At 43.5% G+C, this 17,330-nt stretch overlaps 1 protein-coding gene across 16 annotated transcripts in view; it reads left to right on the top strand.

Annotated features, from left to right (window-relative positions):
- The window catches only part of SOX5 (SRY-box transcription factor 5), a 1,141,232-nt gene that overhangs the window by 826,914 nt on the left and 296,988 nt on the right, over positions 1–17,330 (top strand). For 15 of the 16 annotated variants that reach the window (XM_061638411.1, XM_061638415.1, XM_061638414.1 and 12 more), the window contains one exon: positions 13,016–13,102. In XM_061638411.1, the coding sequence (XP_061494395.1) occupies positions 13,016–13,102 (87 nt within the window). Of the gene's footprint in view, positions 1–9,585; positions 9,627–13,015; positions 13,103–17,330 lie in introns of those variants that run through there. The other variant, XM_061638423.1, reaches the window with a different exon arrangement.

Here is a 17,330-nt window from a genome sequence, read left to right as displayed (position 1 = left end):
TGGAAGCAACATTTCCCTTTCTGTTGAGTCAGGCTTTGAGGTTACTCACAATGCTGCATGGCTTCTTCATTTCTGGGGATTATCTGTGCCCCAAATGCATGGCACAGATTATTCCATGGAACTTAAAAGGCTGATTGAGTACATTTCTCCTGTTTATCAATTTCAACTTGTACATGACTCTCTTATTTTTGGTTAATCTTTTTGGGGGGCTGGTGGGGGGGAGAAGCCTTGTGAGTATGCTTGATATGGCTTGCATAAAATGCTAGGAGCAGCTGCTTGTTGCTGTTGTTTGGATTCAGTGGATAAGCCACCAGAAATGTAATAATTTAATTCAAATATTCTTGTAAAGGCACATTATCTCTTGAACCGTTGCGATCTTAAAAAACATATAGTGTCAGTTAATTGCCTTCCTTTCTATCTGTTTTTATTACCGGCATTTGTTATTATGATTATTGTTATTCTGAAAGGCTGAAGCTGCTCACTTGTATACGTCTGTAAGGTCGGTCAGCATGACATCCTTGCAAAGATGCAGAGACTTCAAGAACCAATTTAAATGAGTGTTTCTTGTGAATGTGGCTGCCTTAGTGGCATTTGTAGCCAGGTAGAAATTCATGCTACTGGGTTGCAATCATTACCTTTTATTTATTTGTAAGTTACTGATTGAAACATATTTTTAAGACAACAGCACAAAAGAACCCACAAACCTATTTCAGAATCCTCCTCTTCCCCCCCTTCAGATATCCCACCCTTGCTGATGACGCAAACCCTGTGCCCAGCCTAAGACTGCTCTCTCGTAGGCATTTCTGACAAAGATTTCAAATAACAAACACATTGACCCTTTCAGTCTTTATTTATTTATTTATTACATTTATACCCCACCTTTTTTTTCATGATAGAAACCCAAGGCGGCTTACATATGGTTCCCAGGAGGTCTCCCATACAGGTACTGACCAGACCTGACCCTGCTTAGCTTCAGCAGGGAGCTGGCCTTATGTGCCTTCAGACAATAGCCTGGGACTTTCTTGCTGCATGATGTGGCCTGGCCCGACGTCAGCTGGAAGCCCAGTGAGGACGATGAGGCAGGGCAGGCTGACTGTTGTAGCCCCATTGAAATTGAGCAACTTGCTCCAATGAAGCGAACAAGCAGACTGAAGACTCATGCCAACAGGGCCAGGTCACCCCTCCCAGACTCCACCCCTTCCTTGTGATGAAAACAGCCTTAAAGAGGCAGGGCTCTGGCCTGGAGCCTAGAACTCCTCCTTTCTGACAATGCCATCTAGGTGTGTTGCCTGCACTGATCAGCAGGCATGGGAATAAGTGAGCCTGGTGTGGAGGGGGTTGATTCCTCATGGAGGGGGGCACGCTCTTCAGAGGTTCTCATTCAAAGGTCCCATGATGCTGGTCATGATCAGTCATGATGCTGGTACCCAACAGTGGCCAGTGGGGCAGCCAAGGCCAGGTGACATTGCATACTGGGCTTCTAGGAGAGGGGGAGGGACATGGCATTGGCAGCAAGGCATGGTACCAGTGGGGCAGCTGAGCCAATCCCATGCTCCTGTCCGTACCCAGGTGTCATGACCCTGGAATCCAGTAGTGACCAGGAAACTGAGTTGGAGGCAACAGCATCACTGGCTAAGGAGCTGGATTATGTTCCTCCTTCTGAGTCTGATGCTCATGATCAGGGGACCCCTGGAAGAGATTCCACAGCACCAGGGCCCACAAAACAGGAGTTAGGACAACTGCTAAGGATGGACAACTCTGTCCATTTCAGTTTCCCATGCCCCCCAGTCTTTAGCTCAGTTTATCACATTTCTGCCTCAAGCTTGTGAATTTATTTTAGACTCCTCATGAAAATCCATCACCATTCTAGCGTGCATTTCTCCTAACATACACATTTTTGTATGCCGTTTTGCCTAATGTACACATTTCTGCAAGCAACTTTGTCTCCCCCAATGTGTGCATTTTTGTATCACTTTTTTGGGTTGGAGAACTGCATCACAAAATTCAGGCCGGTGAGAATTTCCAAGGATAACTGTGCTTCAGTTTGCCTATTCTTTTGGGATGTGCAAATGAAGGAAGTTTGCATTAAAATGCAAACTGAACTGAGTTTCTCCCCCACCCTTAAGGGTCGTGCATATGTTGTGTTATGAATGACTGAACCAGTTACTTAGGCACTGTGATTCTTGACGCAGGTATAAGGATGAATAATTGGGCAAACACTCCGGAGTAGCCATTATGTCATGACAAAACCCAGTGCCAGTGATGGGCAGGACCAGAGGCAGAAGTGAACAGAGCAACAAATGTCAGTTTTACCATTGTACAATACTCTTGTTGTTAAACATGCTTTCGCATCCCTCTCTATCCTCCATCTAAGCCAGCCTTTCCCAACTAGTGGGCCACCAGGTGTTGCTGGACCACAACTCCCATCAGCCTCAGCCAGCATTGCCAATGGTCAGGAAAGATGGGAATTATGGTCCAACAACATCTGGTGGCCCACTAGTTGGGAAACGCTGATCTAGGCAGTCAAGAGGTATTTTCAGAGTTCAGTGACACATTCTAACCAGGCAAAAACTCTCAAGGAGGTTACAAAGCGACACTGACTAGGGATGTTGTCTGGGAAGGAGGGGATTAGGGAGGGATTGTGGCCTGGAGAGAGTTCCAAAGGCCAGACAAAGAGGCCTCAAGGGCCACTTTTGGCCCCTGGCCCTGAGATTCCCCATCTCTGACACAGAGAATGCATGTATGATTTCTACCCTTTGCTCAGAGATACCCTGTTGCAAAAGTTTTGGGATTGCCTCTGCTAGCGCCTCTTTTACCACTTCTTAACTCTTCATGGTCTCTTCTCTCTCACTATATTTTCACTTCTCATCTACACCGGAAATAACGCAGCCCCCCCCAAAATGGTGACAAGTGCAAACAAATGGAACAAGTTGCCAAAGCAGATGGAAGGCTGTACTTTGGTGGAGAAGCTCAGGAGCGAATCTTGCAAAAAATTTTTTTCTGCTCAAGCAAATTCAAAGCTGACATTTGCTTTAATAATTTCTACTTAATTTGACATTATGATTTCATGCAAATACCATCTAATTTATTTTTTTTAAAAAAATACATCCTGATTTACTGTGAAACTACCTTGCTCTTCACTAGATCTGATTTATGGAGGATGTTGTGGGTTTTTTTATTTTTAATTGTTCATCTCTTCTGGCATCTGGCATAATAAAGATTGTGATTTTGTTTTCACATATGTTATGCAAGAGGAGATCAGGATGTGGAGTTGTTTAGCATCAGGCGTGTGTGGTTTAATTCTCACTTCCAGTGGCAAAACATTCTGTCATATTTTCGAGAAGGCTAGAAAGCATTTCATCCTGGTATGTGTTCCCTGATCATGATTTTAACCTTCTGTTCTTGGCTTTTTAAACAACAACAACAACAACAACACAGAACCCATCCACATTTTAAAATCAATTTTATTGTGATCCACTAAAAAAAATAAAATCAAAACCCACATCATTTCAATAGCTATATTGCATTTCATTGTCAACAAGCTCAGTGTTTCCCAAGAGAGTACAGCTATGTCTAATTCCTGAGTTCTGTAGGGTGAGAGTCGATATCATTTTTATGGCTCTGCATATTCTAGGAAAAGCTAGTATAAAATGTTTACACCTGATAGCCTGGCCTCTTTGAAGAGGAGGGTCTGTCGCTCAGTGGCAGAGCACTTACTTTATGTGCAGAAGGTCCCAGGTTCCATCTCTGGAGTCTCCAGGTAGGGGTGGGGAAGACTCCTGTCTGAAACCCTGGTGTGCCACTGTTAGTTAGTGTAGTCCAGGGATAGGTGTCCTCCAGATGTCATTGGACTGCAACTCCCATCAGCCCCAACCAGCATGACCAATGGCCAGGGATGATGGGAGTTGTAGGCTACAACATCTAGAGGACACCATATTGGCTGACCCTTGGGGTAGACAGTTCTGAAATAGATAAACCATTGGTCTGACTTTGTATATTCTTAGTTTTATGTGGACAAAAAATAGCTCCTCTTCTCCCCCCCCCAAAAACCCCCCTCCTTTCTCTCTGTGGATGTTGCCGAAAAATAACTCTTATCATCTCTGGCCATTGGCCATACTTGCTGGGGCTGATAGGCGTTGTAGTTCAGCAACATCTGGAGGCCCAAAGGTTCCCCACACCTGATATAGACATCGAACCATATCAACGTTGCTTTCTCATGGTGCTATTCCACATGGCTGTGGCATTGAATCGCTGTAGCTCAGTGGTAGAGCCATCTGCTGTGAACGCTTAAGGTCCCAGATTCTGACATCTCCAGGTAGGGTTGGGAAAGATACCTATCTGAAACCAGTGGAGATATACTGCAAGTCAGTGTAGACAACACTGAGCTAGATGGACCAATGGTCTGTCTCGATTTAAGGCAGCTGCCTTTGTGTGTGAATACCATGCCATGTGGGAGGGATTAATTGCATGGATCTTCTCTCCTCCCTAGTGAGATGGTGTTTGCTGCTCTGGTGGGAAAGGCTCATGCAACTGGCCCTGCCCTTGTGGTGACAGCATCCATACCAATACCATGGCTATGGTGGATAGCTCTCTGGGGATGCAGCCCTTGAGCAGTTTTTAAGTGTGTGTGCATGCATGTGTGCGTGCATGTGTGCATGCTGAAGGGAGTACAAGGAAGCCCCAAATCTGTGGTGAAAACAGATTGCGTGTTTTAAACATATGTCAACATATACATATTTAAAATATTTATCCTGCTTCAGAGATCCATGTTGTTTTATATATCTGCCGATATCTATCTAGCTCTATCTACAGCATCATTCAGCACAAGTTGAGCATTGTTAAGTGTGCACCCTAGATTAACACACTCCCCATAGACCAAACTTTTTCAACCAACGGGAAAATTCCCTTCTGAGCCACCTTCTGGGAGCCACATGCCAGTGGTGGGTGGGGTCACAGGCAAGAGTGGGAGGAGCAATTAAAGGAAATGCCACCTTTGAACAGTAGGCTACTTTCTTCACACACTCACGCACAGCCCTCCCTCTGTCCTCCAGCCAGGCAAGCAAGAAGCATGATCAGACTTCAAAGGCACATTCCAGACCGACGACGACTCTACAGGAAGGTGCAAAGGAGGCCCAGTTGGGTGTGTGTGTGTGGCCAGGGAGGGGTGTGGTGTGAGGACAGCCCCAAAGGCCTTATAGAGAGACTTGTTGGGCTGAATTTGGCCCTCTGGTCATAGACCTTTGAAGTGCATAAGGATTCCTTTATGTGGAAAGGTAGGAAGTTTGACGGTTGCAGATAGAATATCTTCATTGTCAAACCATGAGCTGATGCCCTGATCTCTCCCCTCTTCTGCTCCTTTCTCCCTTTCTCCTTCTGTCTCTCTCTCCTCCCCACTTTTCTTCTTTCAGCGTTCAGCCGCTCAACTAATGCCTCGGTTCCGATCCCCCCCCACACACTTTGCTGACATCATAAATTATCCAGATCTAAATGGACAACATTCATTAGCCAGGCACTTTACCGAAAGAGCTTGCTCAGGAGCTGTGCGCGCCGCTCTCCCCTCTTTTATTAAAAGTTAAAATGCTCCTGGCTGTCACGGAATGAAGGGAGGGGAGGTGGGCGGGCGAAGGCAGGTTAGAGGACAGTGCTGCAGAACTAATAAATAAAAATAATAGCGATTACCGTTGGCTGAGTGACCCGGGGAGAAGAGCAGTGCCGGGCCATTTGTTGTTTCCTTTTCACTTGTCAACAGCCAGTGGCTTAAAAGCCTTAGCCTTTGTTCAGGGCCTAATAGCACCTGTTGGGATGATGAGGAGACAGCTGTCAAAGAGAGGGAGAGGGAGAGAGAGAGAATGATGAGGGGAGGCAGGGGGAAGATGCCAAGGAGGAACAGGCCCCTGATTAGTCAAAATAACATATGTCCTGGTACAAGAGCAATTGCGGGTTTCACATCTGATGCTAAAGAAGGCGAGGCTCCCCTTTCTCTGCCCAGTTGCCATCTGAAAGACTTCTTTTCTCTTCCAAGAAATTCACGGGAGAGTGCTGAAAAGAGGCAGTGTGGCCCAGTGGTGGGAGAGGGACCAGGAAGACCCAGGTTCAGCCATGACGTTCATCCTTGGGTTAGCCTGCCTCTCCCACCTTAACCTGTCTCACAGCAGAAGTCTAACCAATGTATGGTGGCAGAAGCTTTCACCGACTCAAGCCCACTTCATCAGACGCGTGAAGTGGAATCGTAGTTGGCAGGCATATAAAGGAGAAAATGGGGAGGTGGGAGTTGAATGGCAATGAGATGCAAAAATTACAGTCAGTGATAAAATGGGATTGGGAATTACTGTGCATGCTGCCCTGGAGGAAAGGCAAGATAAAATGTAATCCATAAAATAAAGAGAGGGTTCTGTGAACAGCGGCGGCTATGACAGTTCCTAGTTTGGAGTTTGGAGTAAGATCAGGAACAGATTGCACTGTGCCACTGACATGGAGCCACCAGCCACCATTAGCTATGGACATGGTCAGGGACTCTTCTTGGAATGCCAGACACAGCTTGGTACAACGGTTGGAGAGCTGGGGTTGGAGTACAAAGCCATGGGTTCAGTTCCCTGTTCTGTCATGTCACTTAAAGCCAACTGGATATGACAAAAACTCATGTTTTTACCTCCTGGTGGTGGTTGTAAGTATCTGATGTGGTTCAGCTTTGCAGTTCAGTGGTAAGATTTGTTTTAACTCTTTTCTCTGTGCCATTCTCCCAACTGAAATCCTTCCTTGAAGCTGCTATTCTCCATGGAGCAAGGAGGGAACCCATAGTGTATATTAGGGATGAGGAAGAAATTCTTCTTCTTCTTCTTCTTCTTCTTCTTCTTCTTCTTCTTGCCTTTTAACGAGAAAAATCACCATTTGCACTTCTCAAATCAATTCATGAACCAAAACATAGCTATCCTTTGAAATTTGTACTGCTCTGAATTTTGTGATGCAGTTCTCCAAATAAGCAATGCTTACAACATGAATATATTAGGGGAAAGTGTGCACAAAATGCATATATCAGTAAAAGTAACATATAGAAATGCATTATATTAGAGGGAAATGATTTTGTTCTTTAGTCGAAGCTGCATACAAAAATGTGTTTATTATGTGTTGGTGTCCATCAAATGTGTTGGTGTCCATCAAATGTGTTGGTGTCCATCATTACCTCTCGTGGGGGCAAATTCCATAATTGAACTAAGGCAAGCAATTGGTAGCAGTGATGAGGAAGAGGAGGAGGAGTGGAGGAGCTGCAACAGCTGGTGATAATGGTCACGAGGAGCAAGGCTCACCGCAGAAGGGGGTCCATGGAAGGTGTCTTACCTGGATGCCCTCGAAAACCTTGAGCTGGCAGTGCCACAAATACGCCTAAGGATCTCACAAAGGGAGGGGGCAACCTAGTGGTGAACCATCCCTTGTGGTCCTTAGTATGGCGGTCTGTGTGCAACTCCCTGCCAGCAGAGGTTCGGCAGGAACCATCCCTTCTTTCTTTCAGCTATCTCCTGAAAACAGAACTTTTTAAACAGGACTTTTAATATGAGTTTTCTTTTCCAATCAATGCAGTTCTTATGGATATGTTTTTATGGGGTTTTAATTCTATCATTTGTTTATGTTGTGATGCCGCCTTGATGCACTTGTATGAAAAGCACCCCCACTGACACTTTCATCTTTTTTAGTTCCAAAAGACTCATCAGTTTGCCCAGGTATTGACAGGAGGTTAGGATTTTCACAGATTGAGGCCCTACCTGCACTATACATTTGAGGCAGTGTTGTGCCACTTGAAACAGCCATGACTTCCCCCAAAGAATCTACAGTTCTCAGAGTTCTCTGGGAAGAGGGACTGATGTTAAACCAGTCTGATCGTTGTATCTCTGTGAGGGCAATAGGGGTTTTTAGATCAAGTCACAGCACTCTTAAGAAACTACAGATCTCCAGTATGCTTTTTTTGGGGAAAGCCATGTTTAAAGTTGTATAAAAATGCTTTAAATGTATAGTGCGGGTGGGGCCTCCGAGTGAGTAGTAGTTTCTTAATATAGTAGTTTTAACATATTTTTGCTGCACTTATTGTTACCCTGATTTACAGGGTGTTTTTTTTTTTTAAATCTTATTTCATGTAATTTGTAATTTATGTATTGTACCCCACTCTGAGATCTGCCATGAGTGCCACATAATTTCTGTTCTGACTTTGCAAGGAATCAGTTCTTCAGTGTGGCAGCACCTGTTATCTGGAACTCCTTGTTCACTGATATTAGGCAAGCGCCTTTGCTGCATGGTTGTAGATGCTTGCTAAACCCTTCTTGGTTTAGGCCAGCCTACCCAAACATTTATTTATTTATTATTTATTTGATTTATATCCCGCTCTTCCTCCCGGCAGGAGCCCAGGGCGGCATGTACTTTTAATTAGGGTTGGAACATGTTCTTTTAACTAGGGTTGGAATTTGTTTGCTGGTGCTAGTTTCATTGAATTGGAATGCAACCCCGACTCATCTTCATTTTGGAGCGGGGGCTGACTTTGGTGTCATCTGGTTTGAAATGATCCAGTGAAGCCAAACTAGGGTTAATTCTAAAGAGATTAAAAGGGAAGCCTAGAGAGGCTTTTTGGACCTCACTTTTAATCTCTATAATTTTAACCAATAGCAGTGGTTCAGCAGCAGCAGCAGGGCTCTGTAGCCATGGGGGTAGCACCCCCAATGAGGTAGCAGGCCTGTGGGCAGAGGTTTGGTTGCAGTTGCGGTGTTCTCCTATAGTGGTAGCAGGCCCAGGCAGGGGAAGGGAAGTGTGTCTGGCAATGCAGGGGCAGGGAGACAGCTGCAGGCAAGGCTCATGATGTGCTCTGTAACAAATCCGGTGTTGCAGAAAAGCTGCTGCATTCGTAGCAACCATACTTGCTCCATACAAAGAGTGAGCATGCAAACTCTTCCAAAATCCATCTGAAAATCTGTAGTGGGTGGAATACTCTCCCACCCCTACTTTTAAGAAGAGATTTTATTATGCATATTTGTTTTAAAACTGCTCATTCTATTTATTGTTTGATACATTTTATGTCTTTTTTTTAAAAAAAACAGCTTTGCTGTGATCAGGATTTTAAATGAATATTTTATATTGTCTTCTAGAAACTGCGTAGATATTTTTGTTGGTTAAGCGGTATATAAATCTTTTCAAATAAAATAAAATAAAAAATACTGAAATAATGAATAAATCAGTTTCTAGCTTATCCAAAGATTGCTTAAATGTGATTTTGAATTATTTTTCTTGTGTTATTTCATCCAACATTAGCTTGAATTAACTGCTTGTCTTGAGGGTGCTTTTAATTTCAAAGTAGATATGAATCAGTAAACAACTTATCTGTGTAGTGGCAGCAGGTAACCAGCTTCTATTGACGTTCCAAACTGGGCTACTGTTCCTTTAACTCTGCAAGTTACACAGAAGTCTTCTGTTTCTTTACAAGCAGCACTAGGGTGAATATTTTGTCTAGCTGCAGGGGAAAAGCTTTGTCACGGACTTTGCTGACAATAGACTTAGAAGTAAAATGGTCTGCATTTGGTGCCTGGAGGTTCTGTAGTCTATTGTTAGTTCACAATGGATTTCTATTGCTGCATTCCTGCTTTGCAAAGGTTTGTTAGCTTTTAATGACTGACAGTCTTCTACTGCAAATACCATGGTATTCTGGCCTGTTTACTTACTACTCAAGATTTTTTTTTTAAAAAAAAGGAACAGCAGAAAGGAAAAAAAGAAAATAGCAAAGTTTTAGATGACCTACTCAGGTTGCTGGACTTTCTTTTTAACTCTTGATGAAGTATTCGCTAGGAAAATACAGTGTATTTCTTAGGGAGGCATAGAGAAAATCTTCAACCATATATATATGCCATGGGATGCCCTTCTCCAGATCTGTTCCACCACTGTTTTAGGTATGGCAGGTTGACACAAGGAGTTGTATTCAACATAGCGCTAAGTTGAATGTTCAGTCAGTGCAAGGAGTTTTCCTTGCACAAAGGAACATTCTCCCCTTCTCCTCCCTTGCACACCCCTAAATCTGTTCTGGGTTTTTTCCCAACCCACCAGAGCAGATTCGGGGACGGCATGGGGCACACATGGGGGAACAAGAGGAGAAAGTCCCTTGTGCTAGTTGAAGTCATTCCACTAGTGCAAGAGTTTAGTTGAATACCACCCATACAGGTTAGGTCTTTCTCAGTCACGGCATCACAGTTGTGGAATGCTCTCCCATTGACGACCAACCAGGCTCCCTCATCATTGGCCTTCCATGGCTTTTTACCTCCACTGTGAAGGGCAGCATGCCCTTGAATACCAGTTGCTGGGAATCACAAGTGGGCAGAGTTCTGTTGTGCTCATGTCCTGCTTACGGGTTTCCCATAGGCATGTGGTTGGCCATTGTGAGAACAAGATGCTGGACTGGATGGGCCATTGGCCTGATCCAGCAGGCACTTCTTATATTATTTTGTTTTTAGGGCCTAACTGACAGTAATATTTACCATGGTTTTGAATTCTGCTGGCTTATGATGGCTTTCAGCTGCGTCATCCTCTATTGGTTCAGGTTAAGGGCCCATCTAGTCAAGTGGCCAACATGGTACTTATATGGGAAAACCACAAGCAGGACTTGAGTGCAACAGCACTCTCCCCACCTGTGACTTTTGAGCAGAGTGACTGGAATAAAGCAGACAGATTCCAGAGAGAACAGAAACTGGTAATATTTTACTGAAGTAAACTGAGCAAGTAACAGTATATGATTTGAGGAACAATAAACAGAGAGGTTTGTCTTTCTTAGGTTAGGCCTACACAGGGGGAAAAAAAACTTTTCTCTCTGACTCCACCAACTGTTAGATCTCAACAGTGTTCCTCACTGAGAGTTGATTCCCAACTGACTAACCAACCAGATTCTACTGTCACCCAGACCAAGAGAATTAACCCTTCAGTCACATGCTGACTGGGTACTTCCAACACGAGTCCCAGTAACTGGTATTCAGAAGCATAGTGCCTCCAACAATAGAGGTAGAAAAGGATTTCAGTTTACAGTCCTTGGAAATATGGAGAGTTACTATTAATCAGAACAGACAATAATGGGCTAGATGAGCCTGTGGTCCAACCCCAGTATAAGCCATCTTCACATACTCAAGTTTTCACCATTCCAGCTGGGGGGATCCCTCTGTTAGAATCAATATGGCAAGGGCAGCACACAAGAGCAGTCCCCAAAGGCAGAGCTTTGGGGGTCCCACATTCCCCACATCAGTTCTGCTTCCAAATCATTGTGTCCCTGACTCCTGAGAACATTTTGTTGGCATGGGAGGGAGCAGACACAAAAACTCCAGCAAAATTAGCCAGCCAAGATAATGAAGGATCCTTGTAAAGCCTTTTTATTTCTGTGGAGGAAATTAACCAGTTGCTGATAATAACTGTATGGTCTCTAGGCCAGACGCTCCCTTTGAAACGTTAGCATGTACTCTCTTTCAGTTCCTAGTAGGGGGTAAACAAATACACATCAGCTCCAATGTGGAGAATAGCAGTTATATGTCTTAGATCGAGATAGTAAGGGTGGCCATTGTTATTTAGATGGAACACACTGGAGCACTTATCTTTTAGTACACTCCATTTTCAAACTGAATGCAGCGCTAATCGTGGGACTGAAAGCTATTGTAATTGTGCACCCTTCTAAACTCTGACAAGAATATACAATTACATTGTTTGGAACAGAGTTTTAACATCCTCTGGGTTGTATTAGCATTTGTATTTACTTATGGGTTTAAAAATCTGCACAAAACACACACACACAGAGTGAGCAAGCAAGTGAGTGATCCACTGTAAGGCCTATATTTAAAGCAAGTGATATTCACATGAAATTAACAAATAAATGGTTTCCCTTGTGCTGCTTCTGGATATCCTTGAAGCATTTCATTGGCCGCTGTCAGAAGTTGGGTGCTGGACTAGATAGACCCTTGGTCTGATCCTGCGGGGCTCTCTTCTTTATACAGCACATATTTTATTTATGGGAGTCACTGCCACAGGATGTCGTGACTGACAGTAGCTTAGAAGGCTTTTAAGTGGGATTAGACCCGTTCATGGAGGTCAGACCTGTCAATGGCTATTAGTTATGATGGCTACATGGAAACCTCCAAGTTTCAAAGAGAAAAATATGCCCCTGAATGCCAGTAGCTGCAGAACAACAGCAAGAGAGGCCTATATCCTCCAGGTCCTGCTTGAGGGCTTCTTGGAGACATTTGATTGGCCATGGTGGTGGAGCAGGATTCTGGAGGAGTAGATGGGTCCATGACTTGATGTAGCGCGGCTCTTCTGATATGCTTATTCCCGGTAGGGCTCCCTTCATTTTTCTTCCCAGATTTTGTAATCTTTGCAAAGCATTTATCATCCTGAACTTTCCCACCATTATTATTATTTGTTTGCAATGTGTTACTGGGGGGGGGGGAGAAAATCTTGCCACAGCGTGCTTACCACCACACTATGTTTAAACACATTGTAAAGTGGATGTAATTGTAAACACACCGAGGGATATAATTACATGTAGCAGATTTAGGCGCTAATTCTTTGCCTTTTATTTTTTTTCCTCCCCCACTCTGCATTTTATCAACATAATTATGATTTTTTTTTTACTGCAGACTAACACCCTGAAATTGACAAGCATCCATTATAGGCAGAAACTTGTTCTCTAAATTGAAAAACAATGAACGCCAGGTTTCTATGCACCCATTGTCATATGGAATGGCTTTGTTCCGTAAGAGGAAAAAGCTAATGATTTTGAAACAGCAGGTGACAAAACACATTCTTTTTTTTCATTCTCTCCCCTCTTATCAGTTTGTTGATGAAGTCATTATGAACTGGGGTCCAGGATAGGGTAGCTCTTATTTCTAGCAGATAGACTTTTAATGAGTTCTATTGTGCCGTCAGTCATGTTGATTCACTTACATTCTCTCTCTCTCCCCCTCCCTCCCTCCCTCCCTCCCTCCCACTTGCTCTCTTTTTCTTCTTCATTCAGAAACCCCAAGTATTGAAAAGCTACTATCAAAAGATTGGAAGGACAAGCTTCTTGCCATGGGATCAGGGAACTTTGGAGAAATAAAAGGTAAACCTTGTTTCTATCGATTATCAAAGATGCAAAAAGAAAAGAAATAAAAATGAATAGCAGTATATGTGATTTCAGTTAGCGCAACTGAAGCATGCCATTGTTTGCTCTTTTCCATTATTGCACTTCTTCACTGGAGAAGGGAGTGATGTCTTCAGGGCCAATCCTGCTCTTCTGAGCATGCTTAAACTTGGCAGAGCCTTTCTCTTGCAGCTGAGGCTCCCTGCATCTTGCCATCAATCCCCAGCAGCTCATCCCTCTACAGGTTTGAGAGTGAATGCTGCTCTCAGTAGAAGCAGGAGAATTTATTTAATAAAATTTATATGCCGCTGACATGTAAAGACCTGTAAAAACATTAAACTTATCAATGAAACAGTTAAAAAACAAGTAATTAAAGCACATTTAAAGCAACTAAAACAGCTACTAACACAAAAAAAATGGAAACAGATTCACGTCTATGTATCTGGAGAGGCTTGCTTAAACAAAAAAGTTTTAAGCAGGTGCCAAAAGGAATTCAGCAAGGGTGCCTGCCTGATGTCAATAGGCAGGGAGTTCCAAAGAGTAGGTGGTGCCATACTAAAAGGACTATGTTACAAGTGCAAAATGAATATTATGTGGCACCTGTATCAGTGCCAGTTCCATGGATCGAAGTGCTCGAGTGAACACATATGGGAGAAGGCAGTCCCATAAGTAAACTGGTCCCAACTTGTTAAGGGTTTTACATACCAGCAGTAACACTTTGAACTTGGCTAGGTAACAAACTGGCAACCAGCGCAGCTCTTTGAGCAGAGGTGTTATATGCTGACAGGATCTCATTCCCATCAGCAATCTGGCTGCAGCATTGTGCACTAATTGCGGCTTTCAGGTCAAGTGCAAGGGAAGCCCCACATAGAGTGCATTGCAGTAATCCAGTCTTGAAATCACCAATGCCTGAGATACTGTGGCCAAGCTCTCCCAGACAAGGAATGGCCATAGTTGTCTCATCCGGCAGAGCTGATAAAAGGCATTTCTAGCCACCAAGACTACCTGCCCCTCCAGTGACAGAGCTGGATCCAGAAGTAACCCCAGACCACGTACCTGCTCCTTCAGTAGGGAGTACAACCCCGTCCAGGGCAGGCAACTGACAAATTTCTCAGACACAGGAACCACTCATCCACGATCATCCAGGGGGCACTGTGTTATGGTGATTCCAGTCCTACCTGAGTCCAGAGAATAACATTGGGTTGTGCAATTAAAGTGGATATGATGCCCCGGCACAGTAAACCTGCTTACAGAAATAAATAACACACTTTTTTTGCAGTTCACCATTCTGTGTGCACTGCAGTGGATGAGGGTAGAAAGGAAGTTGTTTCTGTGCTGCATGCATATGCAGAAGTTGCATGCAAACTGATCCCACTTGACTCCCCTAACACCCCTGCTGGATCAGGCCAAAGACACATCTAGTCTGGCATCCTGTTCTTGCAGCAACTAACCTGGCTGCCGGTGGGACACCCTCAAGCAGGACATGAGTGCAACAGTGCTGTCCCCACTTGTGTTCCCCAGCAACTGGTATTCAGAATCATACTGACCCTAATACTGGAGGTAATTTAACTAGTGTGACTAGTAGCCATTGATAGCCTTATCTTCCATGAATTTGTCTAGTCTCCTTTTAAAGACATTCAAGTTGGCAGACATCACTACATGTGTGGGAGTGAATTCCATAGTTTAACTACATGCTGTGTGAAGAAGTACTTTCCGTTGTCTTCCAACATTTAGCTTCATTGGATGTGCTCGAGTTCTAGTATCATGCAAGAGGGAAAAAAGCTTCCCTCTGTCTACATTATCCACAGAATGCGTAATTTTATACTCGCTTGCGGACTGCTGCTATTGCAAAATATTGTTTGACATTGGGTGAGGTGTGACTGTGTTCTGTCGGTGGGATTTGATCTGTGGTAGTACATTCATGTAAGGAAGTCATCACTTAATGGTACTACGCACGGGGGGGGGATGAACCTCCATGTGTGAAGCAGCCCATAGTTTTTCATTTGAGGCTATTACAGAAAAAGCATGAATTCAGACATACCTGCAGATTTAGGGCTGCCACAAGTTAGGAATACTGCTGAGCTCAACATGTTTTTGTTTACAATTATATTGTGTTGCTATGTTATCACTAGGGATGGGAGACAAATTTGATTCAGTTCTCATTGAAAGGCGAACGTACCAGATCTACACTTTCTGAAACAATGTGTGATCTGAAACACAGCCATCATTCAGGGGTGGTACCTCTGCTTTGCATCCAGAAGGGCCCAGGTTCAATCCCAGAGATCTCCTGCTAGAGCTGGGAGAGATGGCTGCTTGAAACCCTTGAGATCAGCTGCCAATCAGTGTAGACAATACTGAGCTAGATGAACCAATGGTCTGACTCAGTATGAGACAGCTTCCCGTGTCCCTATGTTCCTAACGCACACTTCTCCAAATTTTGAAATGCATTTCTCTGGCCAAGTAATGTGTACCACAATGGATATGCTAGGGAAAAGTGAGCATAAAATGCATATATTTGTGAAAATAATATGCAAAAATGTGTGATATTAGGCAAAATCACATACCGACATGTGTATAGTAGGAGACGTTTGCACTGAAATGCTGATGAATTTTCATGAGGACTTTAAAAAAAAACACGTGGAAGCTGGTGTGGAAATGTGGAGAACAGAATTTAAGTGTGGAAAACTGAGAAACTGAAATGGGCAGGTTTGCTCATCCTTAATCACTCCTAGAGATAGTGATGTCTGTCAAAATGGTAATGCAGCCCTCAGGTGAGGGCCAATGAGCTAGAGGGACCAATATATTTTTTTTGTTTAACATAATTTATTTACTGCTTGATTGTAACAAAACCTCTCAGCAGTTTACAAGAATTATTGAAATTATCAATAGTCTGACTTGGTATAAGGCAGCTTCCTCTGTTCTTATAAGGGGGCTCAATAGAGAGCACTTTGCCCAGAAATAGGGATGGAATGATCTGTCAATTTCTGTCCTCTCCATTTCTCATTTTCCTAATCTTAAATTCAGTTCCCTTCATTTCTGCAGCAGTTGGGTTTTCCCCCTATGTAAATTCTTTTCAGCATTTTAGTGTGAATTTCTACCCAAAGACACAATTTTTCTGCAGTTTTGACTAATGTACACATTTTTGCAAGCAATTTCTCCGAATCTAATGTATTTTGTATGTTATTTTCACTAGTATGGTCATTTTTATGCACATGTTCTGCTAATACGTGCATTTTTGTAAATATTGGTTGGCTAGAGAACTGCATCACAAAGTTCGGATAAGAGCAGATTCCGAAGGATGGCTGTCTTTTGGTTCTCATATCGTTTCAGAAAGTGTGAATTTGATAGATTCAGCTTTAAACCTGAACTGAATCAAATTTCTCTTGCCTACCCAGGAAGCACTCAGACTTGAAACTGGCCCTATTGGTAGTCACACTGATTTCATGATAAAAGTGGCATGTAAAGGAAGTAAGGCTATACATTTCATTAGGTCAGCTAAGTGTGGCTTTCCGACATCAATAACAGAGACATTTCAGGTGCTGACTGTTGGCAAGCAGGTTTTGTCTGTTGCTGAAGAGGAAAGTGGTCTGTCCACAATCCTTTGATCCCATTCTGTTGGAGGGCAATATTTTCTGTCTTCCCCTTCTTTAGCTCTTTTCTTGTCCCAAGGTAAACTTCAAAGTGGTTGTGAGCTGCCTTGAGCTGCTGTCACCATGAAATCTATCAGCCCATTTGGCTATGCCTGGAGGAGTACGGGCAGACTTGGGATGGGTGAGAATTTCAACAGAGTTCACATTTTAAGCAGAATTTATCAATTTTGCACTTTCCAAATCAGTATGAGAACCGAAACACAGCCATCCTTAGAAATTCGCATTTATTAGAATTTTGTGATGCCGTTCGCCATGATAGTTCTCTGCTTTTGTTTTGTGCTTAAGTCACATGTTTTTGAAGGTAACCCTGAGCTACTTGTTGTAAAGATCCGAATCTGATGTTGTGCAGAGAGGCTATGGGTTGTATTCACTGTAGTGCTAAGAAGATCGTTCCATCAGCACAAGGATTTTTCCTTATGTAGCAGAAGAAAATCCTCCTCTCCTCCCTCCACATGCCCCCTAAATCTGTTATAGCGGGTCCTAGAACAGGAAATGGCACCAGGCACATGGGTGGGAGGAGGGGGAAAGTCCAGGTGTGCTAACTGGAGTCGTGCCTC

Source organism: Rhineura floridana, chromosome 8 (genome assembly GCF_030035675.1).
Source record: "Rhineura floridana isolate rRhiFlo1 chromosome 8, rRhiFlo1.hap2, whole genome shotgun sequence".
NCBI classification, from domain to species: Eukaryota; Metazoa; Chordata; class Lepidosauria; order Squamata; family Rhineuridae; genus Rhineura; species Rhineura floridana.
This window is presented reverse-complemented; position numbering and strand designations above follow the sequence as displayed.